The sequence below is a fragment of the Neolamprologus multifasciatus genome, chromosome 1, assembly GCF_963576455.1.
Source record: "Neolamprologus multifasciatus chromosome 1, fNeoMul1.2, whole genome shotgun sequence".
Lineage (NCBI taxonomy): Eukaryota > Metazoa > Chordata > Actinopteri > Cichliformes > Cichlidae > Neolamprologus > Neolamprologus multifasciatus.
The window spans coordinates 23,067,392-23,088,447 of record NC_140439.1 but is presented as its reverse complement, the minus strand read 5'-3'; the positions used below and the strand labels follow the sequence as shown (position 1 = coordinate 23,088,447).

General features: G+C 38.3%; 1 protein-coding gene across 1 annotated transcript in view; it reads left to right on the top strand.

Annotated features, from left to right (window-relative positions):
* LOC146525768 (chromodomain Y-like protein 2) overlaps positions 1–21,056 on the top strand; it is a 49,296-nt gene that overhangs the window by 15,167 nt on the left and 13,073 nt on the right. The window contains exon 2 of the mRNA XM_085155561.1: positions 14,314–14,920. Coding sequence (XP_085011687.1) covers positions 14,314–14,920 — 607 coding nt within the window. The remainder of the gene's footprint in view (positions 1–14,313; positions 14,921–21,056) is intronic.

The following is a 21,056-nucleotide window of genomic DNA, read 5'->3' as shown; positions in this document are numbered from 1 at the left end:
ACTATATGCTTTAGCAAAAAGGAAAGTTTTAAGCCTAATCTTAAAAGTAGAGATAGTGTCTGTCTCCCGAATCAAAACTGGAAGCTTTTCAGTTTCCACAGAAGAGGGGCCTGAAAACTGAAGGCTCTCCCTCCCATTCTACTTTTAAATACCCTAGGAACAACAAGTAAGACTGCAGTGCGAGAGCGAAGTGCTCTAATAGGGTGATATGGTACTACAATGTCATTAAGATAAGATGGTGACCTTGTATGTGAGGAGCAGGATTTTGAATTCAATTCTGGATTTAACAGGAAGCCAATGAAGGGAAGCAATACAGGAGATATATACTCTCTCTTTCTAGTCCCTGTCAGTACTCTTGCTGCAACATTTTGGATTAATTGAAGGCTTTTCATGGAGTTTTTAGGACTTCCTGATAGTAATGAATTACAGTAGTCCAGCCTAGAAGTAATAAATGCACAAACTAGTTTTTCAGCGTCCCTCTGAGACAGGATATTTCTAACTTTAGAGATGTTATGCAAATGGAAGAAAACAGTCCTACATATTTGTTTAATATGTGCATTGAAGGACATGTCCTGGTCAAAAATGACTCCAAGGTTCCTCACAGCGTTACTGGAGGCGAAGGTAATGCCATCCAGAGTAAGAATCTGGTTAGATACCATATTTCTAAGATTTTCAGGGCCGAGTACAATAACCTCAGTTTTACCTGAATTAAGGAGCAGAAAGTTACTGGCCATTCAGGTCTTTATGTCTTTAAGACATTCCTGCAGTTTAACTAATTGGTGTGTGTTATCTGGCTTCATAGATAGCTAGAGATCGGTGTCATCAGCATAGCAGTGACAGTGTATGCTATGTCTTCTGATGATACTGCCTAAGGTAAGCATGTATAATGTAAACAGAATTGGTCCTAGCACTGAACCCTGTGGAACTTCATAACTAACCTCAGAGTGTGAAGAAGACTCTGCATTTACATAAACAAATTGGAGTCTATTCCATAGATATGATATCAGCCACTGCAGCGCAGTACCTGTAATACCTATAGCATGTTCTAATCGCTCTAATAGAATATTATGGTGAACAGTATCGAACGCTGCACTGAAGTCTAGCAGGACAAGCACAGAGATGAGTCCACTGTCAGAGGCCATAAGAAGATCATTTGTAACCTTCACTAAAGCTGTTTCTGTGCTGTGGTGAGCTCTGAAACCTGACGGAAACTCTTCAAATAAGCCATTCCTCTGCAAATGATCTGTTAGCTGTTTGACAACTTCAATGATTTTTGAAATGAAAGGAAGGTTGGTGATTGGCCTATAATTAGCTAAGACAGCTGGGTCTAGAGATGGCTTTTTAAGTAAAGGTTTAACTACAGCCAGCTTGAAGGCCTGTGGTACATAGCCAATTATTAGAGATAGGTTGATCATATTTAAGATTGAAGCATTAATTAATGGCAGGACTTCTTTGAGCAGTTTTGTGGGAATGGGGTCTAAAAGACACGTTGATGGTTTGGAGGAAGTAACTATTGAAGTTAACTCATGTAATTTGGCATGTAATTTGGAAAGGGGAGCTAAGGTGAACTGTGGGTATAAAAACAAGATCTGGAACGCAAAGACAGTTCAGATAAAGCTTCATGTCTGCTTGGAGGAAACCCCCTCCAACCTTTCTAATATTCTAATATTCCCCATAGTTGTGCATCTATTTATCTTGTATGCATTTAAAGCCATTTTCAGAATCTGAACTGTAGACAGTGTATCTGTTCCTTTCCTTTTTAGAAATCAAGAAAATATAAAATTTGACAAATGTGCCTCGTTTTTGGATTATGTTTACGGCTTGTGGCTATGGTTTGAATATATTTCACAACATATGGTGCAATGGCAACACAAGATGTGCATATGTATTGTACATAATCAGGTCATATTAAACTTTCAATGCCATAATAGTGTTTATGGGATTGAAAAGCTTTTAGAAGGCTAAATGTATTCTACTAAATAGGAGACTACAGTGAATTGTCTTTTGATCTCTGGCTTTTTGTTTCATTGTGTAAAAGTTCTTGGGCAACATACCGAACCCTAAAATTGGGGTTTCGGGTTAAGCACTATGGGTGGTTAGTAAGATGAGAAAAAACACACATACAATCTATTTGTAGTGGTCAGAAGTTTGGGCTTTTAATGATTCCTTTGAATGTTTTTTTCCAGCGTCCAACATACATCTTGAATTACTTGAAAAAAACAAGAACTTGGAACACAAGTTGGAATTTATTTTTATTCCACACAGGGTCTAAATGATACACATGGGCTCAAATGTGTATATATACACCTCATCTAATAATTTTGATTCATTGTCCTGTTGGAGCTCCCAGTGTCCAAGTTTGAACCCCCGTTTTGGCATGAAGTTGAAGAATTTCTAACTAGTCTTCCTCCTTTATTATTCCATCCATTTGAGCAATGTATCAGTACCACTGACACCAAAATAGCCTGAACATGATGCTACCACTACCATGCTTAACAGTTGTTACAGTGTTCTTAGCTCTAAAAGTGTCAACTTTAGCAGTTCAAATAACGTTTGAGCCATTTGGCCACAATGACACTCTTTATCTTTTTCGTTCATCAAATTTTCACCCAGAAGGCATTTGTCATATTCATGTGGGCAGCTGCAAATCGCAGTCAGTAAATTCTTTCTTGGTTGGCAAACTCACTTTACTGTGAACAGTGATGGTGGTGTTCCTGCAGTTTCCAGTTTATGGCAGGCTTGACAGTTGGTAGTTCCTGGGTTGTTCCTGAACATCATAACCAATTTCCTCTTATCTGTAGGTGAGAGTTTGGGCTTTTTTTCCAGACCTTGGCAAAGTGGTAACACATCCGAATAACTTTTACTTAAGTTCAGTTGTTTGAATCACTGATCCGCTTTCTAATTGATCAGAGTACTTGTCAGTCTGGAGAACGCTGTCAAACAACACATAAGACAATGTTTGTGCTGATAAAGAGAAACTAGGAGTTGCAGTTAATGCTAAGGTAATATTTATTTATATAATAGACTTAAAACAATACAGTTCACTAAATTGTCTTACACTGAAAATATATAAGTATCCATTAAAACAGAGCAGAATCCACAACATTAAAATAAAATAAAAGCAGAACATGCAATACAATCTTCTAAAATTATGTCACACTGCAGCCAAATGCCAAGGAGAATAACTGGCTTTTTAATAAAGCTTAATTGCCTGTAACGTCTAGCACTGCTGATGAGAGGTTAGATTTGTAGGTTTGCTGCTGCTGCAAAAGCACAGTCATCTCTGTTTTTTAAATCTAGTTTTAAGAGCTTGTGTGTAAAAGCAACTGTTTAGTTGAGAGAGCTCTTAAAGGTGAATGAATGTGAAGCAGCTCAGATAGATACAAAGGGGCCAGTCCATTTAAAAGTTTTAAAAGTGAGCAATAAAAAAAAATTCAATTCTAAAAAAGACAGGGAGGCAATGAAGCATGAAAGGACTGGGTAATATGTTCATTCTTTTCACCCCTCATCCGTAAAAGGCTGATGGGGTGCTGTTGTTACCCTGCAGGGCAGGCGGACAGGAGTGTGGACCACCCAACTTTGTGAACATGCTAACTCAAGGAAAATGATACACTTATGGTATCTATTAAAACCCCCGGAGCGTCACAAATTCCTGGAATATTACTTCAGATCCTTTGTTTTTCTGTGATGAATACGAAAAATTGAGTTTTGGAATCAGTTTTATTCCTGCTATTTTTTGTTTTGGCTCCAAGCTTATTTCATTTTTACCCCACGGCCATAAAAGGCTGATCATGTATTGTCACTCTGCTGGGTGGGCGGGTCTAACTTTCCTTAAGACTTTGGAAATTGATCCTCATCCAGGACTTAATGTAACAAAGGCGGGTTAAGCAGAGGCTCTCATGGATCTCAGCTGTTCAATCGTTTAATCAATCTTCATCACTAAATAGACGTTCCTAGCCCTTGGCCATGTCAAGTTAAGACATTGTAGGACTTTTAGCACCACTTACTAAAAGACTGCACGTGTGCATGATGTGTGTTTATGCATGCAAGACAAAAGGGAGAAGAACGATAGTGCACAGACCTTTGGAGATGGGCGGTCATTATAAGCGTAGCAGACAAAGGATTTTGAAAGCTACAAAGGTTGTTTGAATTCCTTGAGTCTCTGGGTTTTCCTCTAACACAGGTCAAAAATCAGAAGTGAGTCTATGTACAAGAGTGAGATGGACAGAGAGAACAGAAAACGATCTCAAGTGTTGGTTTGAAATTCAACAATGACCTGTAAACGAACTCGGTAAGCGTCAGCAAGAAAAGCGGTTATGATCATGGTGAAATAGAAGGAAAAATTAGTTTTTCGTTTTGTTTTTTCATTGTTTTGAAACCAGTCCGTGGTTTGCGTGGTGAGTGGATATCTATAACTATAAACTACTAGAACAAAGCCCCATTATCCTTTGGTAACTGGATGGTGGCAAGGCAAGAAAACATTAATTTGCTCATGGCGAAAAAAAAACACGTAGTGCTATCAGGAAATTGACTGATGTCTATGTTGATCAGGTGATACCATGAATCATCAGTTACCATCACCTCTGGACACAAACGCTTGTGTTGGATAGCCAGCCTCCTTGCTGATTGTTGTAGAACATTCAGGATCTTTACCTGTTTTGCTTTTGCGGTTGGCAGCGAGCTTATTTCGTCTGTACATCTGTGAAATATATGTTAGGGCGTGCTCACACTAGGCACGGTTGCCTCATTCGAAGTTTGAGCATGAATGTCCCTCCTCACTGCCTGCCGTGCTTACACTGCCCTTAACAATCTGAGCCTGAGTACGCATCAGTTTGTCTCAGCATCTCAACTCTTCTCATTCTCTTTTCCACACGTGCATGCCTTCCTGTAGAGGAAAAGCAGGACTTTTTTTATGGCATTCTCTAGGACAGTGTTGGCACACTGTCCATGGACATATTTGTCATTTACTTGAATTGATAAATAATCAAACTGAACCAAGCATTTTTTTTATTCGAGACATCAGTCGCACTAGCCAAAAGAACTGGATTGAGCACCTCCTTTGAGTTTTATTATTATGCTTTTATACGTCTCTTTAATATAGTACAGTGTAAACATTGCTCTGACAATATTTTTTCTCAGCCATGGAACTCCAATTATTTTTATAATAGCTCCCAAACCTATAATTAAAATGTAATTACACATAATGCAGTTAAAAACTGTTTAAACTCCTGCTTAGACTACTTGTCCGCTAAGACGCTTTGCTCCGAGGCAACCCCAATTTCTGCTTTTCCTAAATGAGATCAGTGTCATATGTTTCAACTGAAGTTGCTGTCGAAATGATGCCTTCAGGGGATGTTGTTTACACTGTAGGTTGTTGGTGTAGCTTAGATGTCTATTTCAGTGGGATGATTTGTTTGGATGTGCTCAGCCTTCCTGTCTTAGCAGGTTGAGTTCAGTGTTTGGTAAAACCATTGAATTTGGAAATAAAATTTTTATCTAGATTAACTCTGAAACATTTTTGTAGTGATTTGTGAAATGTGTTTACTGGACTGCTCTCAATTATTTCATTTTAAATAAAGAAACGAAAAATTTCCAATTCTCCAATGGTGGTTGCAGTACCTTAAATTTCTCAGTCATTCATTTTATGCTGATATTGCTGAACATAATATACACTAGTCACGAATTAAATTTATGTTGATGTTGTCATATGAATCTTGTCTCTTGAATCTTAGTTCATCTTAGCTGAAATTGTGTTTTTATCTTGTTAGGCTTCTTCTTTTTTTTTCTTTATTTTTGTCTATCCCACTTCCCAAATTGTGGCATTTCGTTATTTCTTTCCAATTGAAAAGAGCATGAGGTAGAGATTTATTCATCATTTGTTTGTTTAGACTTTTTTTTTTTACTATGGGCACAAATGACCAGGAAATTATAGTGTTGACACAAGTTTATCAATAAAATAGTGCCATTCCAAGAAAAATTTGACAACCTAATGTAGACGCAGTTTTATTGCAAGAGCATTGTTTCAACATTGCACATTCATGCTACACATGAAGTCATTCTCTGCAGCAGATGCTTCAGCATCAAGAGTTTTTAAACCTCTCCTTTCTGTGTATGCAAGTGCACACCATGTTCAGGTTTTATCCTTCTTTCTCCTCTCAGCATGTATCTCTCTGCTTGGCTGCTAACTCTGACATTATCTTAGACTGTAAGCAACCTAATCATCTGTTCATTTCGCTGCCACCCCTGCAGCTCACCCATCAAAGGCTGTTTACTTCTGTTAATGTGCACAGCACATCTGAGAACATGATGAGCAGTTATTACCACAGCTATACTGAAGCCTCTGATAAAACCTCCCAGCCGATTAACACGGGTCTCATGACTCAAAACCTGTTTCTTCAGAAGAAGTCATATGGATATTTATTTCATATATTCTTTTTGGGTTTTTTTTGTTTTTATTCTTGTCATTGGCAGTAAAAGACATAAAAGGTAGATTCAAAATTTGTTTTAAGAGCAACTTGACTGCTGTAAAACTAGAAGATCCTCACATGATACCTAAGGATGTACTAATTTTGCTACTTTTTTTTTAAGCATGACTGTACTCTCACATCTGTTCAATTCAATTCAATTCAATTTTATTTATATAGCGCCAAATCACAACAAATGTCGCCTCAAGGCGCTTCATAGATACAGAGAAAAGCCCAACAATCATATGACCCCCTATGAGCAAGCACTTTGGCGACAGTGGGAAGGAAAAACTCCCTTTTAACAGGAAGAAACCTCCGGCAGAACCAGGCTCAGGGAGGGGCGGCCATCTGCTGCGACCGGTTGGGGTGAGAGAAGGAAGACAGGATAAAAGACATGCTGTGGAAGAGAGACAGAGATTAATAACAGATACGATTCAATACAGAGAGGTCTATTAACACATAGTGAGTGAGAAAGGTGACTGGAAAGGAAAAACTCAATGCATCATGGGAATCCCCCGGCAGCCTACATCTATTGCAGCATAACTAAGGGAGGATTCAGGGTCACCTGGTCCAGCCCTAACTATATGCTTTAGCAAAAAGGAAAGTTTTAAGCCTAATCTTAAAAGTAGAGATAGTGTCTGTCTCCCGAATCCAAACTGGAAGCTGGTTCCACAGAAGAGGGGCCTGAAAACTGAAGGCTCTCCCTCCCATTCTACTTTTAAATACTCTAGGAACAACAAGTAGGCCTGCAGAGCGAGAGCGAAGTGCTCTAATAGGGTGATATGGTACTACAAGGTCATTAAGATAAGATGGGGCCTGATTATTTAAGACCTTGTATGTGAGGAGCAGGATTTTGAATTCAATTCTGGATTTAACAGGAAGCCAATGAAGGGAAGCCAAAACAGGAGAAATATGCTCTCTCTTTCTAGTCCCTGTCAGTACTCTTGCTGCAGCATTTTGGATTAACTGAAGGCTTTTCAGTGAGTTTTTTAGACATCCTGATAATAATGAATTGCAGTAGTCCAGCCTGGAAGTAATAAATGCATGAACTAGTTTTTCAGCGTCACTCTGAGACAGGATATTTCTAATTTTAGAGATGTTGCGCAAATGGAAGAACGCAGTCTTACATATTTGTTTAATATGTGCGTTGAAGGACATATCCTGGTCAAAAATGACTCCAAGGTTCCTCACAGTGTTACTGGAGGCCAAGGTAATGCCATCCAGAGTAAGAATCTGGTTAGATACCATATTTCTAAGCTTTTCAGCACCGAGTACAATGACCTCAGTTTTATCTGAGTTAAGAAGCAGAAAGTTAGTGGCCATCCAAGTCTTTATGTCTTTAAGACATTCCTGCAGTTTAACTAATTGGTGTGTGTTATCTGGCTTCATGGACAGATAGAGCTGGGTGTCATCTGCATAGCAGTGAAAATGTATGCTATGTCTTCTAATGATGCTGCCTAGGGGAAGCATGTATAATGTAAACAGAATTGGTCCTAGCACTGAACCCTGTGGAACTCCATAACTAACCTCAGAGTGTGAAGAGGACTCTCCATTTACATGAACAAATTGGAGTCTATTAGATAGATATGATACAAACCACTGCAGTGCAATACCTGTAATACCTACAGCATGTTCTAATCGCTCTAATAGGATATTATGGTCAACAGTATCGAATGCTGCACTAAGGTCAAGAAGGACAAGCACAGAGATGAGTCCACTGTCAGAGGCCATAAGAAGATCATTTGTAACCTTCACTAAAGCTATTTCTGTGCTGTGATGAACTCTGAAACCTGACTGAAACTCTTCAAATAAACCATTCCTCTGCAGATGATCTGTTAGCTGTTTGACAACTACTCTTTCAAGGATTTTTGATATGAAAGGAAGGTTGGAGATTGGCCTATAATTAGCTAAGACTGCTGGGTCTAGAGATGGCTTTTTGAGTAAAGGTTTAACTGCAGCCACCTTGAAGGCCTGTGGTACATAGCCGATTATTAGAGATAGGTTGATCATATATAAGATCGAAGAATTAATCAATGGCAGGACTTCTTTGAGCAGTTTTGTAGGAATGGGGTCTAAAAGACACGTTGATGGTTTGGAGGAAGTAATTATTGAAGTTAACTCAGAAAGATCAATTGGAGAAAAAGAGTCTAACTTAACATCAATGAAACTAAGAGTAGCTGTAGATAATATTACATCTGTGGGATGATTATTGGTAATTTTTTCTCTAATGATAAAAATTTTATTTGTTAAGAAGTTCATGAAGTCATCACTAGTTAACGTTAAAGGGATGGTTGGCTCAAAAGAGTTCTGACTTTTTGTCAGCCTGGCTACAGTGCTGAAGAGAAACCTGGGGTTGTTCTTATTTTCTTCAATCAGTGATGAGTAGTAAGCTGTTCTGGCTTTGCGGAGGGCTTTCTTATAAAGCAACAAACTGTTTCTCCAGGCTAATGATGATCCTCTAAATTTGTGACACGCCATTTCCTCTCCAGATTACGAGTCATCTGCTTTAGGGTACGTGTTTGAGAATTATACCACGGGGTCAGGTACTTCTGATTAGAGACCTTAGTTTTCACTGGAGCTACAGTATCCAGAGTCGTACGTAGTGAGGAGGTGAAATTATTAACAAGATAATCGACCTCTGTTGGGGTAGCGTTCAGATAGCTGCTCTGCTCTGTGTTGGTACAGGGCATTGACGATGATAACAGTGGCTGGATTATATTCTTAAACTTAGTTACAGCGCTTTCAGAAAGACATCTACTTTGATAAAGTCCACTCTCCACTGCTGCGTAATCAATTATTGTAAATGTAAATGTTATCAAGAAATGATCAGACAGGAGAGGGTTTTCAGGAAACACTGTTAAATGTTCAGTTTCTATGCCATATGTTAAAACAAGATCTAGAGTGTGATTAAAGTGGTGGGTGGGTTCTTTTACATTTTGAGAGAAACCAATTGAGTCTAACAACAGATTAAATGCCATGTTGAGGCTGTCATTTTTAGCATCAACATGGATGTTAAAATCACCCACAATAATTATTTTATCTGAGCTCAGAACTAAATTAGATATAAAGTCTGAGAAATCAGACAGAAACTCTGTGTAAGGCCCAGGTGGACGATAGATGATAACAAGTAAGACTGGTTTCTGAGTTTCACAGCTGGGGTGGACAATGCTAAGCATCAGGCTTTCAAATGAATTAACAGTCTGTCTTGGTCTTTCATTAATTAATAGACTGGTGTGAAAAATTGCTGCCACACCGCCCCCTCGACCTGTGCTTCAAGATTTCTGGTAGTTAGAATAACTCGGGGGTGTTGATTCATTTAAACTAACATAATCATCCTGCTGCAACCAGGTTTCTGTAAGGCAGAGTAAATCAATTTGTTGATCAATTATTAAGTCATGTACTAACAGAGACTTGGAGGAGAGAGACCTAATATTTAATAATCCACATTTCACTGTTTTACTCTTTGGTTCAGATGTGGATACTGTATTGTTCTTTCTTTGTAAATGTTTAAGTTGTTTGTTGCTGGTTTTTAGTTTGTTTTTTGTCTTTTTGGAAGCAGACACAGTCTCTATGGAGATGGGTTTTTGGGGGGGTAGCAGGAGGAGAGAAGCTGCAGAGAGGCGTGTAAGACTGCAACTCTGCTTCCTGGTCCCAACTCTGGATAGTCATGTTTTGAGGGGTTTAATAAATTTGTCGATATTTCTAGAAATGAGAGCTGCTCCATCCAAAGTGGGATGGATGCCATCTCTCTTAACAAGACCAGGTTTCCTCCAGAAGGTTTGCCAATTATCTATGAAGCCCACATCGTTTCTGGGACACCACTCAGACAGCCAGCAATTTAAGGAGAACATGCGGCTAAACATGTCACTCCTGGTCTGATTGGGGAGGGGACCAGAGAAAACTACAGAGTCCGACATTGTTTTGGCAAAGTTGCACACCGATTCAATATTGATTTTAGTGACCTCCGATTGGCGTAACCGGGTGTCATTACTGCCGACGTGAATTATAATTTTATTGAATTTACGTTTACCCTTAGCCAGCAGTTTTAAATTTCCTTCAATGTCGCCTGCTCTGGCCCCTGGAAGACAATTGACTATGGTTGCCGGTGTCTCTAGCTTCACATGTCTGAGAACAGAATCACCAATTACCAGAGTGTGACCCCCAGCGGGTGTGTCACCGAGTGGGGAAAAACGGTTAGACACATGAACGGGTTGGTGGTGTACCTGGGGCTTCTGTTTAGGACTACACTTCCTCCTCACCGTTACCCAGCCGTCTTTCCCCAGCTGCTTGGGAACTGCCGGGGAACAGCTAGCGGGGCCTACGCTATCTTCGGCTGCACCAGCTACAGGGGCCTGGCTAGCTAAGGGTGAGAGCAGGGTGCAAAGCCGAGTCTCCAGTTCAGTAATCCTGGCCTCCAGAGCTGCAAATATGCTACATTTGTTACAGATATCATTACTGCTAAAGGAGGCCGAGGAGTAACTAAACATCTGACACAATGAGCAAGAAAGTGCAGAAGGGACAGGTGAAGTAGCCATGGTGCTAACGGGTCGGCTACGAGCTAAGCTAGCGAAACAGTACAGAGACAGTGAGTGAATACTTTGGCTATAAATTAGGTAGTGAGTACACAGAAAGTGTGCTTCGGATGAAGCACGTGAAGATTATACTGTGAAAAAAGAATGTATTTAAAAGTTGTTAATTAAACTGCTAAGCAAATAAGCTACTCAGAAACACCACTGTGTTTGAGCAGGAACAGGAAGCGATACTATACCACAGAGCGAGCGAACACCAAGTGAACACCTGGCAGTGATTATTATGAAATCTCATCAACCTTTTGATGCTTCACATAACCGAGCCTTCAGTGTAACAACAGTGGAGCTTCTGTTTATTTGTATGTTTTAAAAAATGCCATCGGTGACAGATTTTACTGGGATATTTCAGTTTGCTGTGTATGTATGACTTGTTTTTGGTGTGGATATTATGGGTGTTTTGTATTCTCTGTGATGTGATAATGTGCATGTGGGTGTTTGCGATGGACCGAGGGATCAGACAGAGAGTGATGCCCTTAGTTTTGTCTGGCAGTGACATTTTGTTGCCATTGTATGTTTTGTACTTAGTAGCTTTCATTTAAAGATATTGTGTGTTTTCTTTTAGAAAAATTCCAAAGTGAAAACCAGTAGAAGAAGAAATGTAACAAAATACATAAATGTAATTTAACATAACATTTATTTACATACATTTATATAAATATAATGTTGCATAAATTAAATAAATGTTCTATTTTTTCTTTCATGTGAAAGCCTCTTTTGACTTGTAATTTCACCTTCAGTCTAATCAACACCTTTGCGAATCAAGTTGAATGCAGTCAAATTGAAGTGCAAATTAATGAGTCATTTCATTATTGAAGTGATTAGTTACACATTGTGTATACCACAATCTTGATTCCACATTAAGAACACCATAGACTTTGTATTGTTTATGCAACAATAACTTACTTGTATCCATGGTTTTGATTAAAAAAGAATGACAACCATTGACTATAGCCATTTTTTAAATTAAATCTGAGATATTTGCTTGTCTGAGTGTCAGAAAGAAATTATGTGTTATGTGTGTTTCCTTTGTACCAGTTGAATTTCTATTTTGTTACTCTGAATTTATTCAGTTTGTAACAATGACTTCAGAAGCACTCCCATTTTAGACCCCTGCCAAGAACAATTATACACACCTCAGTATTTTTCTCAAATAACTGATTTCCAATTAAATGTAAAAGTTTCTTCTTTTGCTTGTGTGCCACCTGTCCTCATCTCTTCTCTATAGAATTATAAAATACTGGCTCGTCTGGTGTTTGGCTTCAAAAAGCCCATTTTTAAGGTTTCATCATGAAAACAGCCTGCAGCTCATCTTGGCTTCACCCTGGTTCTTATCTTTCTTATACAGGGAGTTAGCTCTTATCTTGAACTTGACACATGTCACACAATGTTTCTCCTTTTTTTTTTTTTTTTTTTAACGATCTGGCACTCCTTGGCAATGTTTCAGAATATAAGGGATCATCTTCTGGAAAACATACTAAATATGGTCAGGCAATTCAGTGTACCCATTAGCTTTTGATTTTAGTTATGTGCAAATCTGGTAAATGACACAGAATCAGACCTCTGAAGGTGCATCATCATCAAGTTTATCCAAAAGTGCAGCACACACAAAACCCTCTTTTTCATCAGCATAAAATCATATTAAGGGCCTCAGACCCTTTAAGATAAATTAAAATAAGTAGGTCACAAAGATAAATCAAATTTACCTGGTACAGATTGCTATCTGAATGTAGACAATAAATAAATATATATTTTTAATTTAAGTAAAACAGTTCTGCTTTTTGTTATTTTCATGATAAAGGTTTTAGCCCAATAATCAAGCATTACCAGAGGCCTGTACTGTGAAACAGGAATTTATTTAACCCTTATTTAACCAGGAAGTCAACTCTTGACTTTAGTCTTAGATGGGTTTGAACCCTCTTAAGAGCGGTGATTTATTGGTTAGCAGGTAACTTCAGAGTTAACACTAAGTTTTCAGTGCTACATAGGTGGTTTTTGCTTGGGTACATGGTAAATTATGCTGAAGACCAAACCTTAATATATGGAGCAGGTTATGTTCAAGTGATCAACAGGTATGAAATCAGTCTGCTGAATAATTAGTTATCTGAAAATAACACAATATTCCTAGAAGATCCCTTCTGATTCCTTCGTGTTTCCTTGATGAACATCAGTAAGAAAAAAAGATGGTTTTGGAATCAATTTTATTCCTGCTATTTTTAGTTTTGGCTGAAAGCAATTTTTAGTTTTTACTTAACTTTAAAGCCGATTAGGTGTTGTCGTAACCACAACCGGTGGGTGGGTGTTCAGGCGGTGTGGACACCTACGTTTGTGAATGCAAGAATGAGGCAATTTAGGATTTTTGAAAATGAAACCATAGGCACAATTGTGAAAAATCTCAGACAAAATTGAATCTCAGTGATCTCAACCTCAAGGTTAAAGGTTAGAGGTCAAGTTTTATGAAAATCTTGTGAATGCAATAAATTAAGAAGTCACTTCAGATTTTCAAATCGATACCATATGTGTAAATGTCTTAAAAATTTGAATCCCAGTTACCTCAAGGTCAAAGGCCAGGTTTTCTGAAAATGTTGTGATTGTGATAAATTGAAAAAGGAGTCACCTAAAGTTTTCAATATGATAACTACAGTCGAATCTACTAAGACACAGGCACTGCATGCTACACGTTGCTTTGTTATTCATTTAAGTTGTGGTCCTGCAGAAGGATATTCATCTAGGTGCCAAAAAAGAAGCTGCTATACTAAGTCTGTGAAGAAGATAGTCCAGAGTGACAAGTTGCCACCATGTGAGCATGCAGTAACCTTCATTTCTTCAGTCAGATCAAGTCTCCACTTGTCACATCCAGTTTCAAGACTATGAAGTGATGATGGCTAAAATACTCATGTTCAGGCTTCAGGACAGAATGTGTGACACCATGGTGCCAACAACCATTTTTATTTTATTTCCTTTTTTTAATGTACTGTCTATCATCCGTCTTCTAGCTTTAGCTGTGTTACTTTTAAGTTGGGCTGCTGCATAACTCAAATGGGTTCCCAGAAGAAGCTGGGAGGTGGTGCTGTGGTATTATCTGAACTGTGAACTCGGAGAATCTTTAACATGCCATACTTGCCATACTTGTGACTAAATATTGGAAATAAAAACAGGGTTAGAGACTCAAACACAAATGCATTAAGTGTTTTGTGATCATTTTTGTCATTAGAATATTGTCTAATAATCCGTTCTTCTATGTTGTACTGTTTTTTTTAAAGGTGGAGCAGATCGTGGATAAGAGGCGGAATAAGAAGGGTAAGTGGGAGTATCTAATTAGGTGGAAAGGCTATGGAAGTAAAGAGGACACCTGGGAGCCAGAACACCATCTACTACACTGTGAAGAATTTATTGATCAGTTCAATAGCTCAAGACTGCACTCACACAAACGGCCCAAAGTTTCCAAAAACCGTGGAGAGCCCTTCATTCCTAGCCACCTTTCTGCAACAGATGACTCAAGAGCTAGATCTGAAGCTCGAAAAAAGAAAAGGACTAGTGGCTCTACTGTGGGGGTGAGAGTAGGGACTGTTCTAGGGATTGGAAGTGGAGGATCAGCAACCACTCAAAAGCAGAAGAAAGTGGGTGTAGGACCTGGAAAACATGCTTTAGGGGACAGAATGAGCAAAGCCATGACATTTAAAGCTCCTCCACCAGGCGGACCTCCCTTTGTCCCGTCATTGAGGGTTCCTCATAATGGACTTCAGAACGGAGAGATGGACTCTCTCATGTACAGGACTGCAGCAAGGTCACAGCGATTGCCCTCAGACAGGGTGGATGGAGAACTAGGACATACGGAAGCCAGCGGACAGCAGTTTACTACTGAACTAGGTAAGTTGTTAAGAAAAAGCAGATAGTATGGTAAACTGAGATGAGGTGATGCTGGATTTTTGAGGCACATACTGTATTGTTATAGAAATGTGATTGTTGTTCTTATGCATGCCCATTCAAACCCGTGCTCCTGATTCTTGTTTTTAAAACGTAATATTGGTACAGTAAGTATTTTTTATTTTTTTATAGAAAAAGGTTTTGCTCATAAATATAGATTTATTGCTGTGTGATTACATCTTTCAACAACTTAATGCATTCTCATGAACTTAGAATTAATCTATCAAAGATGCGTAGGAGTGGGTGCTGGTTCTTGTAAGCCACCATATTGCCCTGCCATCTGGAATACAGTGGCCAAGATGAACACTGCTGTTCTGCCTAATCACGTTTTATTTGTGTGTCTAAAGACTGGCTGCATGCCTCTATGTTACATTTAATGTAAAGATCATATTTAACTCTTTCAAACAATTTATGAGTATTTAACATTTTTGTATCTTTCTCAGTATGTAATTTTTCTCCTCCTCTTCATCCTCAACAACTGCTGGCTTCTCTCATTTCCACCCCATCCTATTCCTCCTCACATCAACTCTCATCTCTTGAACTGAAGTCAGGGTTGTAACACACAAAAAATGTGCATAAACATTTTTTTTTATTTATTCTCCAAATTGTTGCCATTAGTTTTTGTCAGCAGATTAGACTTGCTACTGTCCTGTGCACAGCTGACAACAAGCCAACCAAACAGCAACAACAGCTTGTTAACCTTATGCTAGATACTATGAGGCTTGAGTGTCCTAAAAATCACACTTTCTCCCTGATAAACAGTTTGATTACATTCTCGCATCATATCACAATTAATTCAGTTTGTTTCCCTGGCAAAAACAGCAGCCCTCACCAACAGAGGAGTTCAAGATATCCTCAACACCTCACCTCAGTATCACTGTCATTGGATAGAAGTGAGTGTCACTGACTCGTTGACTCAGTTCACAAGTTTTAAAACCTGAGTTATTTGTCCTACAGTGTCCACTGTACCTGGATTTATGCACTTGAATTGGAAGTGGTAAGAAAACAGAATTCAGTTGACTGCAGTCTCAAATTTGCTGACATCTGGTGGTGAGATTTTACTTACTACCTCTTTAAGGAAGTGTGGCGTACAATAATTCCACCAAAAGTAAATAAAGTTCAAATAAATAATTAAAAGCCCAGAATTACCAGGATAATCACACCCATGATAAGTGTACATAAATTTCTGACAACGACTGTAAAAGTAAGATGAATACAGATTTGAGCATAGCTTTTCTGTATTATCACAACACCATGTCCTGTAGTGGCTTGTATATGGATAAGGATGATTTATTATATTTTTCCACCTCACCCATAACACTTACTACACCATGACAATAACCAGTAACCTGTAGTAGAAGTAATAGTGGCAGTAGTAGAAGCTATTTATTTATATATTTTAATGTTACCACAGTACCTCAGTCGCTCTTGTATCATACAAATGGCCTCACATACCTACTGTGGTTCTTTCGTGCTGATAACACCTTTGAATTTCACTCCTGGGTCACAGTCCAGTGCCTCAACCACTATAGTTAATCATTAATTGTGTTTTTAAAAAGTCATCTTGATCTGTTTTAGCAGAAAATCAGAGAAAAAAGCTGAATAACTAAGCATACTAGTACATAGTTGTAGGTTGAGTGTTTCCGTTTTGCTTTTAGTTCAGAGGATGTTTTCTGATATAAAGATACTAGCTTTATGGCCACTTGCGTCATGTGCTTGTTTAACTGTGAGTATCTACTGGCTATACAGTCATGAAACATGCTATGTAAGGCTTTATATTGTCTTTTCATTCAGTGGCACTGTAGCAACATGAACAAGATGACTGTAAATAAATATGCCAAAAACATGTAAACCATATTTACCCCATATAGAACAGATCATCTGGTTTGATTTTGTTTAAATTACTTCATAAATAAAGACAATTACACAATTCTGAGGTAAAATGTAAACAATTTTCACTTTTCTTTTTAATCACCTTAAGTCAAACTAAGCCCTCTTCTTGCTTTTTGTGGATACAATTTTTCTGATAAGCCTAAATTTCCAGTTGCAAACTGAATTTCTATTGCTTTTGGATATAATGACATCACTGTCATGGCAACATATCAACATATCAATTCAATTTCTCGTTTGTTCATTAATTTCAAAGCATCCTAGTGATTGTGATACTTTATAAAAGTCTGTCGTTTATTTATGAGTATGGTAGGGCTGCAGCACTAACCCATCCTAATGGCCATCACCCTGGGAGCTATTATAGATACTAATCTCATAAGCCTCAAAAGACTGCCCTGCTCACCTCATCCAAAATCCTGTGCTCCACCCATTAACCCATTGAAGTCAAACGGGTCCCTATAAAGATGTCACTGTTTTGCAGTTCATTTCTGAAATTTTTAGTTCTAGACTGGATCAGTTCTTATGTGGGATCCAAACTATCCAAACAACTATTCACAGTCAAGTGTCCCTCCAGTTGCTTCACTCAAGCTGTATTATTTTATATCCATTGTTCACGTCTTATGATATCTGTTAAGGTTCTCAGCCATCCACGTCATGGTAGTCTTGAGACCTTGTAAACAAGACAGGTGGACTTCTTTGAGTGTTGGACCTCTTTTTACCGAAAGAAATCCGGTTGCCTTCTTTTCAAGTGCTCAACACTAGTGGATGATTGCAGAATTGGTTAGGAAAAAACTTTTTCAGTATCTAGCCAAGTCAAGAGCAGGTACATAGACCTGCTCGAGAACCAGAGGAATTGGAACTAGAGGAATGTACTATAATGCAAGATTAATAGGATAGAGTTATGCTCAGGTTAAAGTCAGTGTTCTGAAGTGTCTTTTTACCCGCCTAGATCACTGTAATATCTTACAGATTCTCTGCCAGGGAAATATAATTTTTGCAAGTGGTAAGGCTGTACCTTACTAAAACCACTGAATGAAGCGCAAACTGTCCATCATATTGTTACAAGAATACCTGTGTATTGATTTGCTGATGCATAAAATGTATAAATGTTACCAGTAGATTAAAGTATCGCTTGCACTGCTGGAATTGCAGCGATTAGAACACAGAACTCTCACGAAGAGTACCTATTCAATCAGTAAAATTAATTTCACTTTTTTATCTGCCAACAAATTAAAGTGATTCCCATTTTCCTTTATTAGATATTAGACAGGAGATGTGAATGTTTAAATGTTTCAGTTTAAAGTTTCGGAGCCCTAATGTGCAGCTGTCACCTTAGAACAGCGGCACTCTGCAATAAAAATAATTAACTTGAACTAAAATGTAGTGTTAATCTCTTTATTTGTGTAAGTGTTGCATTTCACCGTTCTGTTTTGGTTTTTTTTTTTTTTTATGTTCTTGTGAAGATATGACCTGAGTCACACCGTGCCACTTGGTGAAGAGTGCTGTAAAATAAAATAGGGGAGACATGATGGAATTAATGAAGGCCAGCTGATATCCAGCCTCCCCTAGCACTGCCCTCTGAACCCACTGCTCCACCCCTCCCTTGCAGCTGAGCCCGCCACTGTTCTTTATAGAGTTTTAATTACCATTTTATCACCATCCTTAAGATGAATACAGATTTGAGCATAGCTTTTCTGTATTATCACAACACCATGTCCTGTAGTGGCTTGTATATGGATAAGGATGATTTATTATATTTTTCCACCTCACCCATAACACTTACTACACCATGACAATAACCAGTAACCTGTAGTAGAAGTAATAGTGGCAGTAGTAGAAGCTATTTATTTATATATTTTAATGTTACCACAGTACCTCAGTCGCTCTTGTATCATACAAATGGCCTCACATACCTACTGTGGTTCTTTCGTGCTGATAACACCTTTGAATTTCACTCCTGGGTCACAGTCCAGTGCCTCAACCACTATAGTTAATCATTAATTGTGTTTTTAAAAAGTCATCTTGATCTGTTTTAGCAGAAAATCAGAGAAAAAAGCTGAATAACTAAGCATACTAGTACATAGTTGTAGGTTGAGTGTTTCCGTTTTGCTTTTAGTTCAGAGGATGTTTTCTGATATAAAGATACTAGCTTTATGGCCACTTGCGTCATGTGCTTGTTTAACTGTGAGTATCTACTGGCTATACAGTCATGAAACATGCTATGTAAGGCTTTATATTGTCTTTTCATTCAGTGGCACTGTAGCAACATGAACAAGATGACTGTAAATAAATATGCCAAAAACATGTAAACCATATTTACCCCATATAGAACAGATCATCTGGTTTGATTTTGTTTAAATTACTTCATAAATAAAGACAATTACACAATTCTGAGGTAAAATGTAAACAATTTTCACTTTTCTTTTTAATCACCTTAAGTCAAACTAAGCCCTCTTCTTGCTTTTTGTGGATACAATTTTTCTGATAAGCCTAAATTTCCAGTTGCAAACTGAATTTCTATTGCTTTTGGATATAATGACATCACTGTCATGGCAACATATCAACATATCAATTCAATTTCTCGTTTGTTCATTAATTTCAAAGCATCCTAGTGATTGTGATACTTTATAAAAGTCTGTCGTTTATTTATGAGTATGGTAGGGCTGCAGCACTAACCCATCCTAATGGCCATCACCCTGGGAGCTATTATAGATACTAATCTCATAAGCCTCAAAAGACTGCCCTGCTCACCTCATCCAAAATCCTGTGCTCCACCCATTAACCCATTGAAGTCAAACGGGTCCCTATAAAGATGTCACTGTTTTGCAGATCATTTCTGAAATTTTTAGTTCTAGACTGGATCAGTTCTTATGTGGGATCCAAACTATCCAAACAACTATTCACAGTCAAGTGTCCCTCCAGTTGCTTCACTCAAGCTGTATTATTTTATATCCATTGTTCACGTCTTATGATATCTGTTAAGGTTCTCAGCCATCCACGTCATGGTAGTCTTGAGACCTTGTAAACAAGACAGGTGGACTTCTTTGAGTGTTGGACCTCTTTTTACCGAAAGAAATCCGGTTGCCTTCTTTTCAAGTGCTCAACACTAGTGGATGATTGCAGAATTGGTTAGGAAAAAACTTTTTCAGTATCTAGCCAAGTCAAGAGCAGGTACATAGACCTGCTCGAGAACCAGAGGAATTGGAACTAGAGGAATGTACTATAATGCAAGATTAATAGGATAGAGTTATGCTCAGGTTAAAGTCAGTGTTCTGAAGTGTCTTTTTACCCGCCTAGATCACTGTAATATCTTACAGATTCTCTGCCAGGGAAATATAATTTTTGCAAGTGGTAAGGCTGTACCTTACTAAAACCACTGAATGAAGCGCAAACTGTCCATCATATTGTTACAAGAATACCTGTGTATTGATTTGCTGATGCATAAAATGTATAAATGTTACCAGTAGATTAAAGTATCGCTTGCACTGCTGGAATTGCAGCGATTAGAACACAGAACTCTCACGAAGAGTACCTATTCAATCAGTAAAATTAATTTCACTTTTTTATCTGCCAACAAATTAAAGTGATTCCCATTTTCCTTTATTAGATATTAGACAGGAGATGTGAATGTTTAAATGTTTCAGTTTAAAGTTTCGGAGCCCTAATGTGCAGCTGTCACCTTAGAACAGCGGCACTCTGCAATAAAAATAATTAACTTGAACTAAAATGTAGTGTTAATCTCTTTATTTGTGTAAGTGTTGCATTTCACCGTTCTGTTTTGGTTTTTTTTTTTTTTTATGTTCTTGTGAAGATATGACCTGAGTCACACCGTGCCACTTGGTGAAGAGTGCTGTAAAATAAAATAGGGGAGACATGATGGAATTAATGAAGGCCAGCTGATATCCAGCCTCCCCTAGCACTGCCCTCTGAACCCACTGCTCCACCCCTCCCTTGCAGCTGAGCCCGCCACTGTTCTTTATAGAGTTTTAATTACCATTTTATCACCATCCTTATCATCTGTCTGTGACTGGAGTAGGTGGCACTCATAGGGATCACTTTTGTGGGAAAGAAGTCATATGACCTGTGAAATGCCCTTTTTTAAAACTTTGAAGTGAACATGCATAAAGCATAAGGCAGGAAGCTGGCCTTAGTGGAGAAAGCTGACAACCACCAATGTAATAGCTGTTAT